The sequence below is a fragment of the Triticum urartu genome, chromosome 5 (assembly GCF_003073215.2).
Source record: "Triticum urartu cultivar G1812 chromosome 5, Tu2.1, whole genome shotgun sequence".
NCBI lineage: Eukaryota > Viridiplantae > Streptophyta > Magnoliopsida > Poales > Poaceae > Triticum > Triticum urartu.
In genome coordinates, this window is record NC_053026.1 from 285870444 (window position 1) to 285896452 (window position 26009).

At 45.9% G+C, this 26009-nt stretch overlaps 2 protein-coding genes across 2 annotated transcripts; both read right to left on the reverse strand.

Moving 5' to 3' along the window:
• Positions 1-10167: 10167 nt before the first annotated feature.
• On the reverse strand, positions 10168-14966 carry LOC125508629 (PP2A regulatory subunit TAP46). Its single transcript, XM_048673384.1, has 9 exons — positions 14657-14966; positions 14460-14582; positions 14266-14352; positions 14037-14141; positions 13700-13861; positions 12417-12452; positions 12249-12320; positions 11320-11597; positions 10168-10551 (listed from the first exon to the last, which is right to left on the reverse strand). Exons 1-9 carry the CDS (start codon positions 14801-14803, stop codon positions 10317-10319), a joined length of 1245 nt encoding a protein of 414 aa, XP_048529341.1. The 5' UTR covers positions 14804-14966; the 3' UTR covers positions 10168-10316.
• Positions 14967-19826: 4860 nt separating this feature from the next.
• Positions 19827-24357, reverse strand: LOC125508630. Its single transcript, XM_048673386.1, has 2 exons — positions 23980-24357; positions 19827-20815 (listed from the first exon to the last, which is right to left on the reverse strand). Exons 1-2 carry the CDS (start codon positions 24059-24061, stop codon positions 19998-20000), a joined length of 900 nt encoding a protein of 299 aa, XP_048529343.1. The 5' UTR covers positions 24062-24357; the 3' UTR covers positions 19827-19997.
• Positions 24358-26009: the final 1652 nt, after the last annotated feature.

Below are 26009 nucleotides of genomic sequence, written 5' to 3' on the forward strand. Positions count from 1 at the left end.
GGTTTCCAACCCTAGGCGCAGGGGGAGGCCTAAGGGGGGCGCACCAGCCCACTAGGGGCTGGTTCCCCTCCCAATTCAGCCCATGGGGCCCTCCGGGATAGGTGGCCCCACCAGGTGGACCCCGGGGACCCTTCCGGTGGTCCCGGTACAATACCGATTACCCCCGAAACTTTCCCGATGGCCGAAACTTGACTTCCTATATATAAATCTTCACCTCCGGACCATTCCGGAACTCCTCGTGACGTCCGGGATCTCATCCGGGACTCCGAAAAACTTTCGGGTTACCGTATACTAATATCTCAACAACCCTAGCGTCACCAAACGTTAAGTGTGTAGACCCTACGGGTTCGGGAGACACGCAGACATGACCGAGACAACTCTCCGGTCAATAACCAACAGCGGGATCTAGATACCCATGTTGGCTCCCACATGCTCCTCGATGATCTCATCGGATGAACCACGATGTCGAGGATTCAATCAATTCGTATACAATTCCCTTTGTCAATCCGTATGTTACTTGCCCGAGACTCGATCGTCGGTATCCCAATACCTCGTTCAATCTCGTTACCGGCAAGTCACTTTACTCGTACCGTAATGCATGATCCCGTGATCAACCACTTGGTCACATTGAGCTCATTATGATGATGCATTACCGAGTGGGCCCAGAGATACCTCTCCGTCATACGGAGTGACAAATCCCAGTCTCGATTCGTGCCAACCCAACAGATACTTTCGGAGATACCTGTAGTGTACCTTTATAGTCACCCAGTTACATTGTGACGTTTGGCACACCCAAAGCACTCCTACGGTATCCGGGAGTTGCACAATCTCATGGTCTAAGGAAATGATACTTGACATTCGGAAAAGCTATAGCAAACGAACTACACGATCTTTGAGCTATGCTTAGGATTGGGCCTTGTCCATCACATCATTCTCCTAATGATGTGATCCCGTTATCAATGACATCCAATGTCCATAGTCAGGAAACCATGACTATCTTTTGATCAACGAGCTAGTCAACTAGAGGCTCACTAGGGACGTGTTGTGGTCTATGTATCCACACATGTATTACGATTTCCGGATAACACAATTATAGCATGAACAATAGACAATTATCATGAACAAAGAAATATAATAATAACCATTTTATTATTGCCTCTAGGGAATATTTCCAACAGTCTCCCACTTGCACTAGAGTCAATAGTCTAGTTACATTGTGATGAATCGAACACCCATGCAGTTCTGGTGTTGATCATGTTTTGCTCTAGGGAGAGGTTTAGTCAACGGATCTGCCACATTCAGGTCCGTATGTACTTTACAAATATCTATGTCTCCATTTTGAACACTTTCACGAATGGAGTTGAAGCGACGCTTGATATGCCTAGTATTCTTGTGAAACCTGGGCTCCTTGGCAAGGGCAATAGCTCCAGTGTTGTCACAGAAGAGAGTCATCGGGCCCGACGCATTGGGTATGACTCCTAGGTCGGTAATGAACTCCTTCACCCAGATTGCCTCTTGTGCTACCTCCGAGGCTGCCATGTACTCCGCTTCACATGTAGATCCCGCCACAACGCTTTGCTTGCAACTGCACCAGCTTACTGCCCCACCATTCAAAATATACATGTATCTGGTTTGTGACTTAGAGTCATACAGATCTGTGTCGAGGCTAGCATCGACGTAACCCTTTACGACGAGCTCTTCGTCACCTCCATAAATGAGAAACATATCCTTAGTCCTCTTCAGGTACTTCAGGATATTCTTGACCGCTGTCCAGTGTTCCATGACGGGATTACTTTGGTACCTTCCTACCAAACTTACGGCAAGGTTTACATCAGGTCTGGTACACAGCATAGCATACATGATAGACCCTATGGCCGAGGCATAGGGGACGACACTCATCTTTTCTCTATCTTCTACCGTGGTCGGGCATTGAGTCATGCTCAATCTCGTACCTTGCAATACAGGCAAGAACCCCTTCTTTGACTGATCCATTTTGAACTTCTTCAATATCTTGTCAAGGTACGTACTCTTTGAAAGACCAATGAGGCGTCTCGATCTATCTCTATAGATCTTGATGCCTAATATATAAGCAGCTTCTCCAAGATCCTTCATTGAAAAACACTTGTTCAAGTAGGCCTTTATGCTTTCCAAGAATTCTATATCATTTCCCATCAACAGTATGTCATCCACATACAATATGAGAAATGCTACAGAGCTCCCACTCACTTTCTTGTAAATGCAGGCTTCTCCATAAGTCTGCGTAAACCCAAACGCTTTGATCATCTCATCAAAACGAATGTTCCAACTCCAAGATGCTTGCACCAGCCCATAAATCGAGCGTTGGAGCTTGCACACCTTGTCAGCATTCTTAGGATCGACAAAACCTTCCGGCTGCATCATATACAATTCTTCCTTAAGGAAACCATTAAGTAATGCCGTTTTGACGTCCATTTGCCATATCTCATAATCATAGAATGCGGCAATTGCTAACATGATTCGGAAGGACTTCAGCTTCGCTACGGGTGAAAAAGTCTCATCGTAGTCAACCCCTTGAACTTGTCGATAACCCTTAGAGACAAGCCGAGCTTTATAGATGGTTACATTACCATCCGCGTCTGTCTTCTTCTTAAAGATCCATTTATTTTCTATGGCTCGCCGATCATCGGGCAAGTCAGTCAAAGTCCATACTTCGTTTTCATACATGGATCCTATCTCGGATTTCATGGCTTCCAGCCATTTGTCGGAATCCGGGCCCGCCATCGCTTCTTCATAGTTCGAAGGTTCACCGTTGTCTAACAACATGATTTCCAAGACAGGGTTGTCGTACCACTCTGGTGCGGAACGTGTCCTTGTGGACCTACGAAGTTCAGTAGCAACTTGATCTAAAGTTTCATGATCATCATCATTAACTTCCTCTCTAGTCGGTGCAGGCACCTCAGGAACATTTTCTTGAGCTGCGCCACTTACCGGTTCAAGAGGTAATACTTCATCAAGTTCTACTTTCCTCCCACTTATTTCTTTCAAGAGAAACTCTTTCTCTAGAAAGGACCCATTCTTGGCAACAAAGATCTTGCCTTCGGATCTGAGGTAGAAGGTATACCCAATAGTTTCTTTAGGGTATCCTATGAAGACGCATTTTTCCGATTTGGGTTCGAGCTTTTCAGGTTGAAGTTTCTTGACATAAGCATCGCATCCCCAAACTTTTAGAAACGACAGCTTAGGTTTCTTCCCAAACCATAATTCATATGGTGTCGTCTCAACGGATTTCGACGAAGCCCTATTTAAAGTGAATGCGGCAGTCTCTAAAGCATAGCCCCAAAATGACAGCGGTAGATCGGTAAGAGACATCATAGATCGCACCATATCCAATAGAGTGCGATTATGACGTTCGGACACACCATTACGCTGAGGTGTTCCAGGCGGTGTGAGTTGTGAAACTATTCCACATTTTCTTAAGTGTGTGCCAAATTCGTGACTCAAGTATTCTCCCCCACGATCTGATCGCAAGAACTTGATTTTCCTGTCACGTTGATTCTCAACCTCACTCTGAAATTCCTTGAACTTTTCAAAGGTCTCAGACTTGTGTTTCATTAAGTAGACATACCCATATCTACTCAAGTCATTAGTGAGGGTGAGAACATAACGATAGCCACCGCGAGCCTCAACACTCATTGGACCGCACGCATCAGTATGTATGATTTCCAATAAGTTGGTTGCTCGCTCCATTGTTCCTGAGAACGGAGTCTTGGTCATTTTACCCATGAGGCATGGTTCGCACGTGTCAAATGATTCAGAATCAAGAGACTTCAAAAGTCCATCGGCATGGAGCTTCTTCATGCGTTTGACACCTATGTGACCAAGGCGGCAGTGCCACAAGTATGTGGGACTATCATTATCAACCTTACATCTTTTGGTATTCACACTATGAATATGTGTAACATTACGCTCGAGATTCATTAAGAATAAACCATTCACCAGCAGAGCATGACCATAAAACATATCTCTCATATAAATAGAACAACCATTATTCTCGGATTTAAATGAGTAGCCATCTCGAATTAAACGGGATCCTGATACAATGTTCATGCTCAAAGCTGGCACTAAATAACAATTATTGAGGTTTAAAACTAATCCCGTAGGTAAATGTAGAGGTAGCGTGCCGACGGCGATCACATCGACCTTGGAACCATTCCCGACGCGCATCGTCACCTCGTCCTTCGCCAGTCTCTGCTTATTCCGCAGCTCCTGCTTTGAGTTACAAATGTGAGCAACCGCACCGGTATCAAATACCCAGGAGCTACTACGAGTACTGGTAAGGTACACATCAATTACATGTATATCACATATACCTTTAGTGTTGCCGGCCTTCTTGTCCGCTAAGTATTTGGGGCAGTTCCGCTTCCAGTGACCACTTCCCTTGCAATAAAAACACTCAGTCTCGGGCTTGGGTCCATTCTTTGACTTCTTCCCGGCATCTTGCTTACCGGGCGCGGCAACTCCCTTGCCGTCCTTCTTGAAGTTCTTCTTACCCTTGCCTTTCTTGAACTTAGTGGTTTTATTCACCATCAACACTTGATGTTCCTTTTTGATTTCCACCTCTGCTGATTTCAGCATTGAATATACCTCAGGAATGGTCTTTTCCATCCCCTGCATATTGAAGTTCATCACAAAGCTCTTGTAGCTCGGTGGAAGCGACTGAAGGATTCTGTCAATGACCGCGTCATCCGGGAGATTAACTCCCAGCTGAGTCAAGTGGTTATGCAACCCAGACATTTTGAGTATGTGCTCACTGACAGAACTATTTTCCTCCGTCTTACAGCTAAAGAACTTGTCGGAGACTTCATATCTCTCGACCCGGGCATGAGCTTGGAAAACCATTTTCAGCTCTTCGAACATCTCATATGCTCCGTGTCTCTCAAAACGCTTTTGGAGCCCCGGTTCTAAGCTGTAAAGCATGCCGCACTGAACGAGGGAGTAATCATCAGCACGTGACTGCCAAGCGTTCATAACGTCTTGGTTCTCTGGGATGGGTGCGTCACCTAGCGGTGCTTCTAGGACATAATCTTTCTTGGCAGCTATGAGGATGATCCTCAGGTTCCGGACCCAGTCCATATAGTTGCTGCCGTCGTCTTTCAGCTTGGTTTTCTCTAGGAACGCGTTGAAGTTGAGGGCAACATTAGCGTGGGCCATTTGATATAAAAGACATAGTGTAAAGATTTTAGACTAAGTTCATGATAATTAAGTTCATCTAATCAAATTATTCAATGAACTCCCACTCAGATAGACATCCCTCTAGTTATCTAAGTGAAACATGATCCGAGTTAACTAGGCTATGTCCGATCATCACGTGAGACGGACTAGCCAACATCGGTGAACATCTTCATGTTGATCGTATCTTCTATACGACTCATGCTCGACCTTTCGGTCTTCCGTGTTTCGAGGCCATGTCTGTACATGCTAGGCTCGTCAAGTCAACCTAAGTGTATTGCGTGTGTAAATCTGGCTTACACCCGTTGTATTCGAACGTTAGAATCTATCACACCCGATCATCACGTGGTGCTTCGAAACAACGAATCTTCGCAATGGTGCACAGTTAGGGGGAACACTTTCTTGAAATTATTACGAGGGATCATCTTATTTAAGCTACCGTCGTTCTAAGCAAATAAGATGTAAAACATGATAAACATCACATGCAATCAAATAGTGACATGATATGGCCAATATCATTTGCTCCTTTTGATCTCCATCTTCGGGGCTCCATGATCATCGTTGTCACCGGCATGACACCATGATCTCCATCATCGTGTCTTCTTGAAGTTGTCTCGTCATCTATTACTTCTACTACTATGGCTAATGCTTTAGCAATAAAGTAAAGTAATTACATGACGTTTATGTTGACACGCAGGTCATAAATAAATAAAGACAACTCCTATGGCTCCTGCCGGTTGTCATACTCATCGACATGCAAGTCGTGATTCCTATTACAAGAACATGATCAATCTCATACATCACATATATCATTCATCACATCCTTTTGACCATATCACATCACACGACACATGCTGCAAAAACAAGTTAGACGTCCTCTAATTGTTGTTGCAAGTTTTTACGTGGCTGCTATAGGTTTCTAGCAAGAACGTTTCTTACCTACGCCAAAACCACAACGTGATATGCCAATTTCTATTTACCCTTCATAAGGACCCTTTTCATTGAATCCGATCCGACTAAAGTGGGAGAGACAGACACCCGTCAGCCACCTTATGCAACTAGTGCATGTCAATCGGTGGAACCAGTCTCACGTAAGCGTACGTGTAAGGTCGGTCCGGGCCGCTTCATCCCATGATGCCGCCGAATCAAGATAAGACTAGTAACGGCAAGCAAATTGACAATATCGACGCCCACAACTGCTTTGTGTTCTACTTGTGCATAGAAACTACGCATAGACCTAGCTCATGATGCCACTATTGGGGAACGTAGCAGAATTTTAAAATTTTCTACGCATCACCAAGATCAATCTATGGAGTCATCTAGCAACGAGGGAGAGGGGAGTGCATCTACATACCCTTGTAGATCGCGCGAGGAAGCGTTCAAGAGAACGGGGTTGATGGAGTCGTACTCGTCGTGATCCAAATCACCGATGACCTAGCGCCGAACGGACGGCACCTCCGCGTTCAACACACGTACGGTTGGGAAGACGTCTCCTCCAACTTGATCCAGCAAGGGGGAAGGAGAGGTTGATGAAGATCCAGCAGCACGACGGCGTGGTGGTGGAAGCAACGGTGATCTCGGCAGGGCTTCGCCAAGCTCAAGGAGAGGGAGGAGTGTCACGGGAGGGAGAGGGAGGTGCCAGGGGCTAGGGTGCGGCTGCCCTCCCTCCTCCCCACTATATATAGGGTCCCTAGGGGGGGGCCTAGGAGATCCAATCTCCAAGGGGGGCGGCGGCCAAGGGGGTGGCTTGCCCCCCAAGCCAAGTGGGGCGCCCCCCACCCCTAGGGTTTCCAACCCTAGGCGCAGGGGGGCCCAAGGGGGGTGCACCAGCCCACTAGGGGCTGTTTCCCCTCCCACTTCAGCCCATGGGGCCCTCCGGGATAGGTGGCCCCACCCGGTGGACCCCCGGGACCCTTCCGGTGGTCCCGGTACAATACCGATTACCCCCGAAACTTTCCCGATGGCTGAAACTTGACTTCCTATATATAAATCTTCACCTACGGACCATTCCGGAACTCCTTGTGACGTCCGGGATCTCATCCGGTACTCCGAACAACTTTCGGGTTACCGTATACTAATATCTCAACAACCCTAGCGTCACCGAACCTTGAGTGTGTAGACCCTACGGGTTCGGGAGACACACAGACATGACCGAGACAACTCTCCGGTCAATAACCAACAGCGGGATCTAGATACCCATGTTGGCTCCCACATGCTCCTCGATGATCTCATCGGATGAACCACGATGTCGAGGATTCAATCAATCCGTATACAATTCCCTTTGTCAATCGGTACGTTACTTGCCCGAGACTCGATCGTCGGTATCCCAATACCTCGTTCAATCTCGTTACCGGCAAGTCACTTTACTCGTACCGTAATACATGATCTCGTGATCAACCACTTGGTCACATTGAGCTCATTATGATGATGCATTACCGAGTGGGCCCAGAGATACCTCTCCGTCATACGGAGTGACAAATCCCAGTCTCGATTCGTGCCAACCCAACAGATACTTTCGGAGATACCTGTAGTGTACCTTTATAGTCACCCAGTTACGTTGTGACGTTTTGCACACCCAAAGCACTCCTACGGTATCCGGGAGTTGCACAATCTCATGGTCTAAGGAAATGATACTTGACATTCGGAAAAGCTATAGCAAACGAACTACACGATCGTTGAGCTATGCTTAGGATTGGGCCTTGTCCATCACATCATTCTCCTAATGATGTGATCCCGTTATCAATGACATCCAATGTCCATAGTCAGGAAACCATGACTATCTTTTGATCAACGAGCTAGTCAACTAGAGGCTCACTAGGGACGTGTTGTGGTCTATGTATTCACACATGTATTACGATTTCCGGATAACACAATTATAGCATGAACAATAGACAATTATCATGAACAAAGAAATATAATAATAACCATTTTATTATTGCCTCTAGGGCATATTTCCAACAGCAATGCCGAAGACAATCTGCGCGCCGAACATATCGTTGTTGAAGACTGGTTCAGGGGATACTGAGGGAGTCCTGGATTAAGGGGTCCTCGGGTGTCCGGGCTGTGTGATATGGGTCGGACTGATGGGCCGTGAAGATACAAGGTAGAAGGCCTTCCCCCGTGTCCGAATAGGACTCTCCTTTGCGTGGATGGCAAGATTGGCATCCGGATGTATAGTTTCCTTCTTCTGTAAACCGACTATGTATAACCCTAGGCCCTTCCGGTGTCCATATAAACCGGAGGGGTTTGTCCGTAGAGGCTATCAGAATTCATATAGGCTAGGCATCTAGGGTTTAGCCATTACGATCTCGAGGTATATCAACTCTTGTAACCCCTATATTCACCAAAGTCAATCAAGCAGGAAGTAGGGTTTTACCTCCATTAAGAGGGCCCGAACCTGGGTAAACATCGTGTCCTCTTTGTCTCATGTTACCTTCATCCTCAGACGCATAGTTCAGGACTCCCTACCCGAGATCGGCGGGTTTTGACACCGACGAGCATCCCAGAAAATTCTCTTGTTGCATTCTGTCCTGGGATCCGAGTGGTGTCTTTAGCATTGGGTGATCACAAGTATTGTGGTCCAAACACTGCCACCACTGCCCTGCAGAACTTGTAGAAACACTCAATGGTCGTGGATACGGCCAAGCGCCCATAGTCGTCGAGTGAATCACCGGGAGCTCCATATGCAAGCAACCTCATAGCTATTGTGCACTTCTGGATTGAGGTGAATCCAAGTGTGCCAGTGCAATCCTTCTTGCACTTGAAGTAGATGTCGAACTCCCGCATGAAATTCACAATCCTGAGAAAAAGCTTTCGGCTCATCCGATAACGCCGCCGAGCCACCTCGTCGCGGCTTTGCATTGCTCGCAAGCAGGCCGGCCAGGGCGGCGAGGACCATGAGATGCTCTTCGTCTTGGACGTCGGCATCGGGTTCCTCCTCCAGCAGCGCCGCGAGCGCCTCCTCGTCATCGAGCAGACAAATCGCCGAACACCTGACGGGCGTGGTGGGCGCACAGCCGCCGGTATCCTACCCTGTGCGGCCGGAGCGCCGGAAAACTCGCCCAGGAAGGTGGTGAATAGGTTGCCCGGCGAAACTCTTTCTCTTTTTCGGCGGGGAATAGCATATCTAACGGTGGTGGGGGGAGGGCGGAGCCGGGATCGACAAGGTGGCGAAAGGGCGCGCGCAGGAGGACGTTTATCTTGACTTTTCGCCTGACAGTGTGGCCGAAACGTGGTTTTCCTTCCGCTGGAGCTCCCGAACGCCCCCAGTGTGATGGGTTCGGCCTAGGACCGCCGGGCCCAAAAACAGGCCGAGCCGGCGGATTTCAGCATCTTGAGGGCGCGACTGGGAGGGTTTTCGGCGCCGGCGTGAAAAAAGTCGCCTTGGAAGGCCTGTTGGGGGCGTAGCTGGAGATGCTCTACTCTGAAGTTATTCTGTTTACTCTGTTTTTCTTTGAATAATTGTTCTGTGTTGAAGAAAATGTCAAAATCTTTCATTCGCTCCCCTATGATTGATAACTTCCATCATAGATTTTTTTTTTAGCAACACTTCCATCATAGATTGTCCACCTACCCGACCGCGCCCACCCTCCACCCGGATGGCTGGCATCGATGTCCTGCTTGCCACCTTCCCCAAGCCCGGCAGCACCTGGCATGTCGAGGCCAGGGCAGGTTCTCCTCCTGGACTACGAGGAGCTCACCGCCGGAGCCTGGCAGGACTAGAGGTGAAACCGATTTAGGAAGACCGACATGACCAAAACGTCAGTGTTGATGGCAAGGAGGAGCGATAAGATCCCTGAGAACAACTTCAGAGGATATAGATTGGTGAACATCGACAGATCAGAATTAGTTGATTCATGATGGCAGATGCTATATCAATAGAGATATGGATGGCACCTAAAAAGGGGGGGATAACACCTCAAAAAAAAAGGAGGAGGGGGGGGGGGGGGGGGGTATGGATGAAATAATGCACTCGCACAACATTTCTGCAAATAATGTACTCTGGTGATCACTCTTGCAAACGTGAGGGCAAATAACAGAAACGTTATAATAGTACATGAACATCAGCTACATGTGGTATCTTCAGCACAGTGTCAATAGCTTTCAATTTAGCCGCAGGGAGTGAGCTTCTTGTTGCCTGCACCGCGTGGGTTTTCATCCTTCCAGTCATCAAATGCCCTTGCTTTCTCCTCTTCTTCGTCCTCGTCGTCCTGCGCCAAACTATTGTCATCCTTGTGCCAAGAGGAGCTTGCCTCTTGAATCATCTTGGCAGTCCTTTCTTGCCATTGCTCCATCATTTTCATTTCCGCTAAGCCAGCTTGTTCGATGCTCATTGTCGGCATCCTGTGGTTTCATACAGGCAAAGAGGCAACATAAAATAAAATTTCAACCTGAGAATAATCTCATAGTATAATTTGCAAATGATTCTGCATACTGTCATGACCACACAATGCAAGACGGCTTCAAGGGACAAGATACACAATTGGCCTAGCGTTCCAGGGAAACTGTCTAGTGGTTTATACCTAACAAGTACTCCCTTCACCCGAAAATATTTGTCGGAGAAATGGATGTATCTAGACGTATTTTAGTTCTAGATAAATCCATTTCTCCGACAAGTATTTCCAGACAGAAGGAGTACAAAATAGCCATGTCTCTTTATTTGGACCCTTTTTGCATAAACTACAGCCTCATCTAAGGCACCCCTTCAACCCATTATCTCAATTAATTAGTGTGTCCTTCACCAAAGGAGATTTTGCTAATTCCTCTCAATTTGTTTGTACTTTACCAAAACAGTGAAGTGGACAAGCAAGCATGACAGAATAACAAACTACTCCCTCTGTCCGAAAAAGCTTGTCCCTCAAATTGCTAAGGTACATCCATTTGAGGGGCAAGCTTTTTCGGACGGAGGGTTCTTGTCCCTCAAATGGATGTATCTAGGAGTACTAATTAATTACTACCTCTGTAACCAATTATAAGACGTTTTTGCAGTTCATGCACTACCAGTTGCGACAAGTAGCAATCATCTCACGTTCTGCCATGGTCACCAGACAGCATAAAACATAAACAAAAGCAATGAAGTGTCGAGGCATGTAACAATATACTGAAGCATACCTGAAACTAGGCTGAAAAACTTGTGCTGCCATTCTTTCCCTCTCACTGGTGAGTCCCCCACCAACAAGACTTGCAGGTCCAAATATCAGGGGTTGGTGTTTGTGGTCATGAGCTTGTGAAACACTTGCTCTGCCTTCAATGACGTCTTGAGCAAAAGTTGCACAAGTGATTGGAGCAGCTGGTTTGGAATATGGTGCACGGCTGGCAGCATTCTGGTGCCATGCTTCAGCCTTTTGCCTGCGCTCATCTAGCATTTCTCGAGCAAATGCATTTCCATCCTAAACACCGCAAACACACAACTTTGCAGTTAATGAAGGAAAACTCCATGTACATGAAGAGATTACTCAAGGGACCCACAAACATATTTTTTTTTAACTCACCGCCCATCCTAGACATCACAAAAGACACGACTGTACTTAACAGAGAAAACCTCCATGTACTGCCTCCGTTTCTTTTTAGTTCGCATATAAGATTTGTCTTAAGTTAAACGTAGTAAAGTTTGACTGCGGTTGTAGGAAAAGATATCAATATTCACAATATAAAATCGATATAATTAGATGCATTATTGAATTAACTTTCATGTTGTATATCTCTAGTATTGTAGATGTTGATAATTTTGTATATAAATTTGGTCAAACTTTATGAAGTTTGACTTAAGACAAATCTTATATGTTAAGTAAAAAAGAAAGGGAGGGATTACTTGTTTAACACATGATAAATACAAATTCAGAAACAAAAATATTTCCAATTGTACATATAAATTAACTTTGGGCAGCATATTCAAGAAATGGTATGTAGAAGAATGTCAACCACAATTTTTGTAGATGCTATCCAATATGTAAAGGAATAAAACATTGTTTTATAAAATCCACTGAAAGAATCAGTCAAAGATCCTCATCAAACTTGCCAGTTGTTTCAACAAGTTTTACCTTTTCTTTTCTTTCTTTTACAGCCAGAAGCATCTCTTCTTCCTTCTTTAACATGTCAACGAGATCAAAAGCCTACAAAGGGAAATATAATTATATACATTCAAAAATAAAATAATATTCTGAAAGACAGCATGTCAACCTAGAAAATAGAAAAGAGCACAAACTGACCTTGCAGAGAGCCAAGGAGATAGTAGCAAGCCAAGCCTGAATCAAAGAAAAATAATTGATACCGTAAGTTTTGACAGATTACAGAACAAAGGTATCAGATTACATACTAACAGTATAAGCTTTGGAACAAACATAGACAAATCACAAAAAGGCTCGCATCGACATGCACAAAAAGGAAACTGCAGCACCAGATAATTGGAATCTTTGGCACAAAAATCAGCTAAACAGAACATTTTCACATAACATCAACCAGGCTGCAAATGTATTTCGTTTTGGATCAGTACAAGGATTGAGTGATGAAACTCAGGAATGTATACACAGTAACACGCTAGAATTCGATGTAAGGGCTTAGGGGGCTCAACCAGCGAGCGCACAACGATATATAAATATGTAACCAGAGTACCGACGAGATATGCTTCTTTGAACGGTTATCTAGACTTTGTCTATTCACCTTGCATGAGATCGCTCAATGACTCGTATAAAAGGACTACTATGGGGAACAGGTGAACTTCAGAGGGACTTCCTCTGCCAGTCATCCGGTGTCTACAAGCAGGATTCACCCAGCCAGATCATGATGGTGGTGTGAATCAGAACAAAATTGCAAAATAAACTGACATTATCTACGAAGATTAGCTAAACCTAGTATTTTGTGCCAAACAAATCTAGTATGTGCAGTCTGCAATCTATTCAAAGATTAATGCACTTATGTGAAAATGAGAGAAACTAAATAGCATATAAACAACAGAGAGGATTAAAATTAGGAGACCTGATAGTGTGCGAAATTTTAGGTCAGGCACTAAAGAACAAAATTAGTATGGTCTTGTTATGTGCTAAAAGGGTCAATTTACAAAATTCTGATCGCCCCCTAGAAGGTTTTCAAGAACCTAGCTGGACACATCAAACTCCAGACAATCATTATAACTTGGTAAATCAAATTATTTCCAGTCGAACCGAACAGAGCCTTATAAACTAGTACATGAAAGATACTTCCAGATTTTGGAATACTTTTAAGGATATCTTACAGCTTTAGCATATATGCTGGCATTCCAGTTTGGCAAACAGTGTCTGATTCGGAAATTATTAACAGGCCATGCAAAAATGCTAGCTACTCGCTCTATTCCTAAATGTAAGCCTTTTTAGAGATTCCAATAGGACTACATACGGAGCAAAATGAGTGAATCTACACTCTAAAGTAAGTCTATATACAGCCGTATGTAGTCCGTATTGGAATCTCTAAAAAGGCTTATATTTAGAAACAGAGGGAGTAGATGTCTGATGCTAACCTCCCTTTCTTCCTCTCCATCGGCCTCCAAATCATCTTCTTCCCCGGCTTCAATAGGTGCTGATAAAGCCATTGCTCTCAATGAACGCCCGCGCCTTTCCTTTCTCTCTTTGATCTCTTGGAGCTTCGTTTCTGCAGCCTTTTGCCGCTTGAACCTGGCAACCTAAGCTCGAGAATTAAGGCAACAGAGTAACTTACAGGAAATTAATGAATTTAGATAAGAGATATAAGTATCCCACAGTTTGAAGGCCATGATGGTCGCATCCCAGATTATCATGATTCTCTTGTAAAATGGAAATTATTCAGTGTCCTAAAGATTTTCGGGTGCAGAGGTAAACCTTTTGTGCTCTTCGGTTTGCCCCTGTTTCAGACTGCCCCTGCCTATATAATTGAAGCTCGTCCTCTGGAATAAGCTCCAATGCTTCACATACAGAAATGAACTCCTGTAGACACCAGCAAGGATGATTAGCACATGATAAATGGGTGATCTAACGATCTGACACCACACAAGAAGGCACGCATGATAAGTGCTCGACAAATCAAGCACAGGTAACGTGACGACCGAACCTTCAAATGGTCCTGCGATGCCTTGAGGACCGGAATCCGGTCCTCCTGCTCCACTTGCTCAGTCATTTCCCCAAGGTAGTACGGCACCTGAAGAAACCAAACACGGTAATCACAGGTCGGACCAGCCATAAAACGGAGAGGAAACTCGTCAGATGTGGCGTAAGAGAGAGAGGGGAGTGGGGCGGAGGCCATACGAGCAGGTACTTGAGATTGGCGGTGGAGACGTCTTCCTTGGTCTCGTTGGAGGAGAAGAGGCCGAGCTTGCTGACCATGTCGTCGCAGCGCCGCAGCAGGTCGACCCCCTTCCGGATCCCTTCCTGCCCAAGCAAAACCGATCGTGTGAGGAGGGGTCGCGAAACCAACCAAGGGCCGGGGAAGGAGCGAAGGGGACCTGGTCGAGGGAGGAGCTGGAGGCGAGCGAGTGGAGGTGGGACGCTCTGTCAAAGAGGGCGGGGAGCGGGAGATCGGCGTCGTCCTCCGCCGCGTGGACGCGCAGCTGCGCTTCCATCCTGTTGCTGACGTCTTCCACCTCCGCCATTTTGGAGCGGGCGCCTCGCCACGGCAAGGGCGAGAGCAGAGGGGGTGGGGGAGATCGCCGGGTAAAACCCTAGAGAGGGAGGGGGAGGGCAGAGTCGCCGGGAGGGAGAGGGACGGAAGAAGACGATGGTGGAATGGAAGTGTCGGGTTTGGTCTGGTCTGGCCTGGCCGGCCAGGGGAAGACATGTGGCTCGGGTTGGCCAATCTGGCGAGTAGAACCGGTGATGAATGTTCGAGAGAATTATGTTCGAGGGAAGCAAATCTTTCTTTTTTTCGTATCCTTTTAAGAATTATAAACCCCTTTTTTTATTCAAACAAGCAAAATGATTCAAATCATCTGACTGATAACGATGCGCGCTTCCCCGGCTCCATGGCCGTCGAATCAAATCGAATTTTAATCAGATCGTTCGAGAGTAACGTATTACCTTGAATAGACTTTGCAACTGAGCCGTTGTTGCAATCCCCAACCGTAACGAGTGATGTTTTGTTAAATCTGGATCCAAATCCTCTCGTGGGCAGTTGCCTCCCGTGCTCTTTCGAGCTCCCCGTGAAGCCGACGCCTTCATGTGTTGCTCCGACGCCGCCACCGCTGATCGCCGCCGGCACCACGCCGACAAGATCGCGTCTTCCCGTCTCCCGGGATCCGCTCGCGACCAGTGGCCATGGCCGCTCGAGCGCGCACATCGGATCGTCGCCGTCCAACTATAATACTCTGACCCATGCTGCATCACCTTCAACACCATCACCTTCCCTTCCCCAACCAGACTGAGCTCCTGCTCGAGGCCATGACCGCAAGCAATGCGATGCGGTGACTTTCCACAATAAGGCATTTGTTGCAAACAAACAATATTTGCAACAAGGGGGCGGTTGCAAAAAAAACCTGTAACACAATCTTCGTTACAAATATTGTTGCAATGAAACCAGTGTTGCAGAAAGGTTCTCGCAACACGACTTATATTGCAAAAGTGACGATGGCGCTTGACCGGACGATTGCGTTAGATTGGATGACTCGTAGACCGGGGGATCTTTTAAATAGATCCGTCGGCCGACACGTAGCACGGCCCAACAAATAAGGTCTAAAAAAGGCACCCTTTTTAGGTAGCAAACCAAAGATGCCGTTTTGAACGACTCAGTCGGTGTGGTGATGCCGATTCGTCTGCCACCAATGGTCTGATTTGATACCAACGATTGAGACTGAGATTGAAAATCTATCTATTTTGCAAAATGCCCTGGCAATCTACCATGGATTGTTAAAACTATAAGCCTCCTTTGGTTCATAGAATAAAAATAGTGTAGCAACTGGAAAATCATAATAAGTTAGATAATACACATATCAATTTCTACACACAAAAAAGACGTTAATTGATGCATAGGACAGGAATATTTTTATTGAGTCGGCTAACATTTTTTCCTTTAAAATGGAAATGATTGATTCCTATCGTACATAGGAATAGAGATCCATTTCTACAAACCAACAGTCTCCAAAGAAAAAAATATATATTAAAATCTTATCCTTTAGAATTCCTACAAAACTCCTATGAACCAAAGGAGGTCATATAGTATTTAATCTTGGAAATATATAGTATGTATGTCACTTTCATCCTTGGGAATGTGTAATGCCTCCTGTGGTTTGTAGGATATCTAGAAATTCTTTTAAAGCCCTTTGGTTTGTATAGATAGATTCACATTCATATTGAAGGTAAAACATATTAGAATAGACTCAATAAAAAATTCTTATAATGACATCTCTTTTCCCTATAGGAGTTGAGATATGCCATCTTATTTTCTACGATTTTCTATTTTTATAATTTTTCTGTCATATGAACTAAAGGAGGTCTAAGTTTCTTGCTAGCTATTTCTATTCTTGGAACTTTCCAAGTTTCTCTATTTTTACGACAGTCAACCTTCTTCTTCTTTTCGAAACGTAGGCAAAAATTTTGCCACATCGATTAATTAAGAAGAAGAGAATTGCCCAGTTATTTTACGAAAAACCGGGCGACAACCAATACAAACGAAGCACAAACAAACTACTCCCACAACATGAAACCTCACAACCAAAACTCTTCGAATACACAACATCCACAAATCCCGACACTTCTACTATGCCAAGTGACTCCCCAAAGTCCAAGGAGGAATGGGTTTCCGTGATATCCACTGTTTCAACCTGGCTCTGCTTGCCAAACAGGCATGGCGTCTCCTTGATAACCCTGAATCCTTGTGTGCCACCGTTCTAAGGGCCAAGTACTATCCTGATGGCGACTTGTTGAATTCCAAGCCAAAGCATGGTGCTTCCTTCACCTGGCAAAGCATCATGGCAGGCATAACTATCCTGAAACGTGGCTATATTTGGCGAGTGGGGAATGGACATAATATCAATATCTGGGAAGATGCCTGGATCCCAAATTGTGCCACTAGGAAGATTGTGACTCCTAAGGGGGGACAATTGTTGTCAAAATTGGTGGATTTGATTGACCCCATCTCCAATAATTGGGATGAGGACCTGATTAGACAAACTATGTGGCCCATTGACGCAGAACGGTTTCTTTCAATCCCAATTTCGCAACATAATATGATAGATTTCATTGCTTGGAGTTATACAAAAAATGGTATGTACGGTCTGCTTACTCTATGGAGTGGAACTATCAGTATTGGAGTCAACTAAAACACTCTAATGGGATGGGGCGAACCACACCTAACCTTATATGGTGTCAGATATGGAAGTTATTATGTTCGGCAAAAGTCAAAAAATTTATTTGGCGTACGTTACATGGCACTCTCCCATGTCGGACAACACTCGCTAATAGACACATGAAGGTTTCGCCCTTGTGTCCTACTTGCTCTCAGGGTGTAGAAGACACGAAACACATGCTTTTTCTATGTACTAAAGCAAAGGAGGTCTGGAAGAGACTAGGGATGGAGGACATTATTGATAGAGCTTGTGAAGTTGATCATGCTGGAGAGGCGATATTGGGATACCTTTTACTTCTTCCAGAGAAAGATTTGCGTATTATGGGGTACCAAAATGTACGAGAAATGATGGCTATTTCAGCTTGGTATCTATGGTGGGAGAGACGGAAATTAGTGTACAAGGAAGTAACTCAGAATGCAACTCAAATATCAATGGGGATCACGGCCCTTACATACAATTTTGTAAATGCATCATCTTCAAAGGCGTCCATAAAAAAGGAGGGTTGGCTTTGTCCTCCTAGGGGTTTCGTGGAACTCAATGTTGACGCCTCTTTTGACCATGACATGCTGAAGGGTACGATGGGGGCCGTCTTGCGAGACGACAAAGGTAGGCTTATTGCAGGAAGAAATGGAAAGATCGACCATTGCGCGGATGTTATGATGGCAGAAGCATTAGCTCTCAAATTTGGACTAACATTAGCGCAAAGGGCAGGGTGCAACCGATTAATCATCAACTCAGATAATCTGGATGTAATTGAGACCATGTAGGACGAAGGACAATCAACGGGTGCGGCGGCGGCAATTTTCGATGACTGCTTTCACTATGCATGTGATTTTATCATGACTAAATTCGAACACTGTAATAGAGAGGCAAATAAAGTAGCACATGAACTTGCTAGATTAGCCAAATTTTGTTCAACTTCGGATTGGTTTGAGGAGCCTCTAAATGAAATTGTAATGATCCTCACAAACGATGTACTGATTATTTCTAATGAATAAAGTTTCGTTTTTAACTCAAAAAAAAGTGACTCCCCACAAGAACACCTCGGCAAAAGACATCGGGCACCTCCCGACCCACAACATTAGCCCAATCCAAGAGGACAAGCCGAGAGACGGGAGATCATCCATCAAGCAACCAGAGACACCTTGTCCTTGGCATCACTTTTGCCTTTGCCCACCTTCTTTTGTTTGCCCCTTATTGGCTTCCTCGTCAGGAGGCAAGCAATTGACCTGCCCAAACCAAGTCTAGCAACCTCCACGCTGGCTAGCAAATCACAAAGTTTCTTCGCAAAAAAAGCATTTGGATTTGGAGTAGGCGCCACACAAGTGGCTCAATGGTCATGCCACTCACAGGCATCACCTGCCAGACGGTCGCAGACGAGCGAAGGACAACAACATCTAAAACTCCACGACGACGCCAGGAGGTAGGTTGTCTGACCCTGACGAGGCTCTACGGGCGGTGGTGAGGGCACCAAGTCCACCTCCAAAGCCTGACAAGGCTCCACGAGGGTGGTGAGGACACCCGGTCCACCTCTGAAGCTTGGAGAGAGCCCAACTTGAGTTGCTCCATCAACACAGGCAAAACGGGTTACCCACACACCTGCAGCTTGAGCATGCTCTGCAACACTAGAGACACAAACTCAGCGGAGGCCTCGCCCTCGGAGTCTGGCAACACAAGGGGCGTCGAATTAGACCCAACACGGAGCGAGAAGCTACCAAAGAGCTCCGCACCCGTGTCATCAAAGCCAACAGAAGACTCAACCACGGGAGCCTATGCAAAAGGGAGCCTTTGCAGAACAACCTCCGCGCGCTCCAGAAAGCTTCCAATACTCACCAGCCAGCCCTGCAAGGAGTCAGCGGCCTCGCGAAGCGGCTTAATGGTCTCCTCCATTTGCGAGGAAGTCATGCAATGAAGATCAGAACCTAGCAGCTTCGTGTGCACCCCAGGAGCAGACTGGAGCATCGCATCTATCGGGACAGAAGCCGAAGCAACCGACGAGTAAGGCCAGGAATCACGATGAAGAGTCTTCATGTTGGACGGGGCCTCATGTATCTCAGATGCTGACGGGGGCCTTTTTTCTTACTAAAGAAGAACTGACCTGTTTCATGCGCCGTTCACAACCACAAGGCCTCGTCATAGACGAGATGGTCCCAACGAAACTCATGTCAACAATGGCAATTCTTAAGATTGGCACCAACAAACTAGACAACCTAGGGAACTTCCAAAACCGAAACATTGCACGAAAGGGAGGTCCATCCGGATCCAGGTGGCAAACCATCTTCCCACGAAACGGCAGCAACACCAGCAAAGAAAACAGGAACAGAGAAACAGAACATATCACAAAAAGCAGCAACAAAACCTGACACATCTCCTTACAGGTAAAGCGTTGTTGCAACATCCAGCCATTACAAGCTGCAGCTCCGCACAAAAGACTCTAGAAAACGCGCATCATTTATCATACAACCAAAACCTTTCCACGGTTTCTCACACACTCACCGCCACCAACTCAGAAGCCGCGCTCTGCTCGCTGCCCGTTTGGCCTATTGTCAAACGGGAACCGCTCGCCATGCCTCCCCCTGTCCCTGTGATCCTGCCATCTGCCCCTCTGGTGGTGGCTCTCAGCTTGGTTCCTCTGCTTGCTGTTCCTCTGCTGGGAGTACCCGCCACCGCTGTTCCTTTTCCTGCCATACGCACCGCCTGTATCCTGGTAGTATGCGTTATTGTTGCTGGATGCTCCATGGGGGCTGTTCCAGTTGTTCCCTGAGCAATGGTTGTTTCCTGAGCTGCCCCAACCGGGCTGCGCCAGGGCATCGCCCCAGCCGGTGCTGATTTTGTTCCAGCTGCTCAGAGGCTCCTGACTCGCTCCCCAACCTGCGTTGGATACCGAGTTGTCCGCCTCCCACTTGTTCACCTCAGGGGTCGGCTTTTCTAGATAGATGTCCCAGTTCCCCGACTGGTTCTGGGCACACCTGTTATTGGCAGCTACGGCGGGCTTGTTGTCCGCCTCAAAGGGTACCCCCACCTTGTCCAGGTCAGCTACCAACTCGGGGTCGACCTCGCAACGATGGTCAACCTCATCAATGTACAGATCAGGGTCGGGGTAAGGTATATCAGAAGGTTGGCCATGGTAATGAGACCAGAACCTTGATTTTGCGTTCTGGAAATTCTCAAAAGCTCCCGAATCATCCCACTGCTCTATATCCTTGTACATATAGGCAAAGTGCTTGTTCTCGCAGAACCTCTGCCACGAAATGCCGCCAACAAGACTGCAAAATTCCCTTTCCCATAATGGGACTTGGCATTGATTATCCACGTGACTGTATCCTGTGTGTATTAAAACGATATTAGATTCATGGTGCGAGCACATTAACACAGGGAAATAAAAGATTCCTGGCCTACTGCATTATGGGAACAGAAATAAACAGGAAATGGAATGTACTGAGGGCATTCTTTAGCCTGGACTGCCTGACAATCTAATCTATAAATTTCAAAGCCACAGGCTGCTTTAGAATTTTACATTGTTTGAGTACATATCCTGGGGGAGAAAAAAATGAATTGCCGAGCAGCAGTGCATTCCTAACTTAGACTCAAGTAGGATATGAAAGTACTTGTTGTTGCTTTATACGGGTGAACGATGAGTCAAACCAAAGATACATCTTTCAACCACACAACTACAACTGTGGCAGAGTAGCAAGTTCAATACATAAAGTGTGAATTTAAGTATTTGTGGAACACTCTGATCAAGCGTAAGTGGGTTTTATAGTCTGTCATTCTAATTTACACCAAGTATAGACAACTGTCAAGAGAAATGAACCAGTGCAACAGAGTTGTATAGTAAGGTAAGGCCAAGTTACGCCACAAACCAGTACTTTAAATTTGTCGAGAATGGCGGCAATGAAGCGGTCCTTTTAGAGATCACAGAAAAGGAACTGAACAATTCAAAACAAACTAAACAAATGAGTCACTCAAAACACAACTTAAAGGGTTTCATCCTAAAACAACAACATTCCTTCTACGGGTCTGCTCCTATGTAGCCACATGAGAACATATTTAATGGCTATGTCATTTATTAGTACTCCCTCCGTAAAAAGATAATTAGTAGAGTGAGAAAAAAAAGTGATTGTGCACCGTCAAAAAGATAAATGGTTTTTAGGTCCTAGTGCCTGAAGAAAACATGCATACTGCAGTTACATAAGTAGTGGGTTCCTTGCATATCCTACAATTGCAAGGAGCAAGTTAAAATTCAATGGTCCCACATCTGACAAAGACCCTATACCTCTTTGTTTTCTTTTTGTTAGCATATTGTCAGCCAGATGACTACTGTTAGTGTTGGCTGACTACAAATACTGTTAAACAAACATCGTCGCCTGAAACTATTTTGCCGGATAAGACACTCCGAATGCAAGTCGGACTCCAAGTTTAATTAGTTATGTCCTAAAAAACACTTGCTGAATCGTACACCCAATTCTGAGTTGGATTCCAACACCCGTGTCCATGTCTGAGCAGGGAAGCAACTATTTTGCCGGATAAGACACTCCGAATGCAAGTCAGATTCCAAGTTTTATTAGTATGTCCTAAAAAAACCTTGCTGAATCGTACACCCAATTCTGAGTTGGATTCCAACACCCATGTCCATGTCTGAGCAGGGAAGCAACTATTTTGCCAGATAAGACACTCCGAATGCAAGTCGGATTCCAAGTTTTATTAGTTATGTCCTAAAAAAACCTTGCTGAATCGTACACCCAAATCTGAGTTGGATTCCAACACCCATATCCACGTCTGAGCAGGCGAGTAACACTCTCTACAATATGGTTTGCAAAAGACATTCCTTCTTCCATGCTCCTTGGAGGAGCAAGTCGAAGCCTGTCTTTAGCCGTTTAGCGTCAATACTCAATACCATTGACTTCTTCATTTTCCGCAATGTTGTGAATACTGAATAATACTCCCTCCTAGGTGCCAATTTGAGGGCAATGTTCTAAAGGACACCTGCCTAGGTGCTAGGCACCATCCTCCCGCGTTGCTTGCCTAGCATGACTAGTTGGTAGGCGCAACACGCTGTCCAACTACTTGAACAGTGCTTTTTAGAACACTTTGAGGTCTTATAATTAATCTAGTTTTATAATTTTGTTTGTATGAACATTATATCTTTGTCCCTTCCCTCTATATCCAAGCCATTTTCATCTGTGTTTGGGTGAGTTGGAGAGGCCAAGCAACAAATACAAAACTGAGATATGAAAGATGGCATTTTAATTTTGCTTCACCATTTATTTTCTTCCCGTGTAGGGGGGGGGGGGGGGGTGGCGGCGTTTTAAATTTTCTATATTAGCGAAAGACCATGCAAACTATAATAGTTATCACTTCAATGCACGTGTCTCCCGGACAGCGTTCAAGAAAGCGTTTTTAAGCGACGCTTAAGCACTGAGCGATGGCAAAGCGCTTCGCTTTTGCCCTAAGATGTAGATTAAGCGTTTTTTTTTAATTTGACCAAATTTGGCTATTTTGTACTACTTCTGCTGGTCTGCTTGCGCAATAATGGCAATATGCCATTTATCTTATTATTAGGCTCAGTTTAAGAACTATTTACTTCATATTTTGCCAAAATTTTGTCCACATGATCTCTGTTAGGTTATGTCTATTTGCACTGAACTGCATTTTCGTTGGTATTTTGCTTGCTATGCGAACCTGATATGTATTTGCTATTGTGTGAACTATATTTCAGATGCTATTTCAACTACCCATGTGACATGCTTCCTATTTACATGTATATATTATTCAAAATCTGTCAAATTCTAGCCAATTTCAAAAAACGCTTTAGTGCGATTAAGCTGCGCTTAAGCGCTCATTGCTCTAAGCTGTGGCCTTCCGCTTCGCTTACACTTTCCGCTTTTTTGAACATTGCTCCCGGAAAGACAGCATTTTGTCATATTGACACTACCTCAGCAAGACTCGAAACCTATTTTTCAGGGAGCAAGCTGCAGCTAAAACATTACCCAACTGTATTGTTGTAGATACATAATCTACACCTTGCAACTGCAATACCTTCCCAATGAAACTAGGAAGGGCTGTTCCCAATAGATGGGTTAGTCAAACAAAGCTAGCATTTTTCTGGCATTCCGGCACAACCTTTTTCCAATGGTAAGAACTAAGAACAATTTAAACTAATGTAAAGCCTAGCCTTATACATAGATAATGGGATAATGCACCAGGAACTCTAGTTTAAAGCCTGAACCGGCTGGAGAACACTTCAGCATCTACATGAGTTATGTGTGTCGTCCGCAAGGATGGTGCGAATTGAATCTTTTTCAAGCACACTATAAGTCTGAATCAAGAACAAGATGTCTAGATCGGCGAGGTTCTGGCCCGATATAATAGAACCCTAACAGATTGCAATGTAATCTTAATCGGGCCGCACAAACAAAGATGAGAAACAGAGAGAGTGGGAGGGGGGACGGACGGGTGGAGAGCAAACAACCGGTTGCCGTTCGTACCGGAATACGGGGGCGGGGGGCGAGGGTTCCAAGAGGCGTCCTGGTGGCGCTTCGTCGGCCATCGCCGACTGCGACCCCCCATCGCCGGGAGGAGGGGCGCCTATCAGGACCGCGATTCGCCAAGGCTGTCGGCGGCAGCAAGCCAGCCGGGCAGCCTAACGGCAGTCGGGAGTGGATTCCTCGTGACCTAGATAGCTCGCCGTGAGGACAATCGCCGCGCCGTCTGATTGGGGGGGGGGGGCGCCTGCCCGGCGGGGGTTATAAAGACTGGCGTGGAGGCGGGAGGAGGGGAAGGGGAGGAGCACGAGGGAGGGAGGGAGCGAGGCAGGGACCGACCGTAAATGGCAGGTGGGTGGGAGAGGAAGGAAATAGAAGCACCACCGAGCATGGAAATGGGCCGGCTCGGGTACTTCATGCCTAGGATTTTTGTAAGAATTCTATAGATAGGATTTGCAAAGGCCTTTAAAACCCTTTGGTTTGTAGGAATGGATTTCTATTCCTATGTAGGATAGAAATTAATCTTTTACGTTTTAAAGGGAAAAAAACATTAGGCCTCCTTTGGTTTGTAGGATTTTTATAGAAATTCTATAGGATAGGATTTGCAAAGGAAAAATTCCTTTGAAGCCCTTTATTTTATAGGAATGGATTCCTATTCCTATGTAGGATATGAATCCATCCTTCACGTTTTGGAGGGGAAAAACATTAACCTAGACTCAATGAAAAAATCCTATCCTATGCATCAAATGGCATATCTTTCTCTATAGAAATTGACATGCATGTCATCACACTTCCTATGATTTTCCTATTCCTATAAAATTCCTATCCTATGAACCAAAGAAGGCCTGAGTTTGTTCACCATCGCCTGCATCACGGTTCTCCTGTTTTTGTCGCGAGTCCCAACCAAAGCAGCGATCAGCGGGGCGATCTTACCGACCGTAAATCCATGTATCCACCTGTCCTTCCAAAAGTAGACCCTTTCTCCATTGCCCACGACGATCTTGATCATGCTATTGAACACCATGGTGGCCTCGTCATCCTTGGCCATCCTAATACCTTGCCATGGCCTCTCGCGATCAACGCGGTTCAACCATTCCCATCTCACTCTCAGGGCCAGCGCTTGCTTCCTAATATTCTTTATCCCGAGGCCACCATATCTCGTTGGGCGACAAACGGTGTCCCATGCCACTAGGCACTGGCCTCCGTTTGATTTTTCCTTGCCTGCCCATAAAAACGATCTCAAACACTTTTCGATCTCCTCAAACACCCATTCTGGTGCCTTGAGGACCATAAGTTGATGGATCGGTCTCGCCGCTAGCACCGACTTCACTAAGACGAGACGCCCAGATTTCTGCATGAGGCCTCGCTGCGCAGAGGAGGACAGACTTCGAGTGACTGACCTGCTGCAATGTGAGATGGGAAACTTCCCGTGCAAGTACTTAGGAATTCAACTGGCAATTCGGAAGCTGACACGTGCTGATTGGCAACCTTTGCTTGACCAAACCAAGAAGCTACTCTCGGCCTGGCAGCGAGGCCTCATGCAGAAATCTGGGCGTCTCGTCTTAGTGAAGTCGGTGCTAGCGGCGAGACCGATCCATCAACTTATGGTCCTCAAGGCACCAGAATGGGTGCTTGAGGAGATCGAAAAGTGTTTGAGATCGTTTTTTTGGGCAGGCAAGGAAAAATCGAACGGAGGCCAGTGCCTAGTGGCATGGGACACCGTTTGTTGCCCAACGAGATATGGTGGCCTCGGGATAAAGAATATTAGGAAGCAAGCGCTGGCCTTGAGAGTGAGATGGGAATGGTTGAACCGCATTGATCGCGAGAGGCCATGGCAAGGTATTAGGATGGCCAAGGATGACGAGGCCACCATGGTGTTCAATAGCATGATCAAGATCGTCGTGGGCAATGGAGAAAGGGTCTACTTTTGGAAGGACAGGTGGATACATGGATTTACGGTCGGCGAGATCGCCCCGCTGATCGCTGCTTTGGTTGGGACTCGCGACAAAAACAGGAGAACCGTGATGCAGGCG

What these genes read in the sequence shown, in the direction of transcription:
- LOC125508629 (XM_048673384.1), bottom strand. Translation starts at nt 14,803, where the DNA reads ATGGCGGAGGTGGAAGACGTCAGCAACAGGATGGAAGCGCAGCTGCGC. An exon ending in ATGGAGAGGAAGAAAGGGAG is followed by an intron (nt 12,453 to 13,699) that starts GTTAGCATCAGA and finishes TCTTTGATTCAG; the next exon opens with GCTTGGCTTGCTACTATCTC. An exon ending in TAAAAGAAAGAAAAGAAAAG is followed by an intron (nt 11,598 to 12,248) that starts GTAAAACTTGTT and finishes TGCGGTGTTTAG; the next exon opens with GATGGAAATGCATTTGCTCG.
- LOC125508630 (XM_048673386.1), bottom strand. Translation starts at nt 24,061, where the DNA reads ATGGGGGGTCGCAGTCGGCGATGGCCGACGAAGCGCCACCAGGACGCC. An exon ending in CCCCCCGCCCCCGTATTCCG is followed by an intron (nt 20,816 to 23,979) that starts GTACGAACGGCA and finishes TAATACACACAG; the next exon opens with GATACAGTCACGTGGATAAT.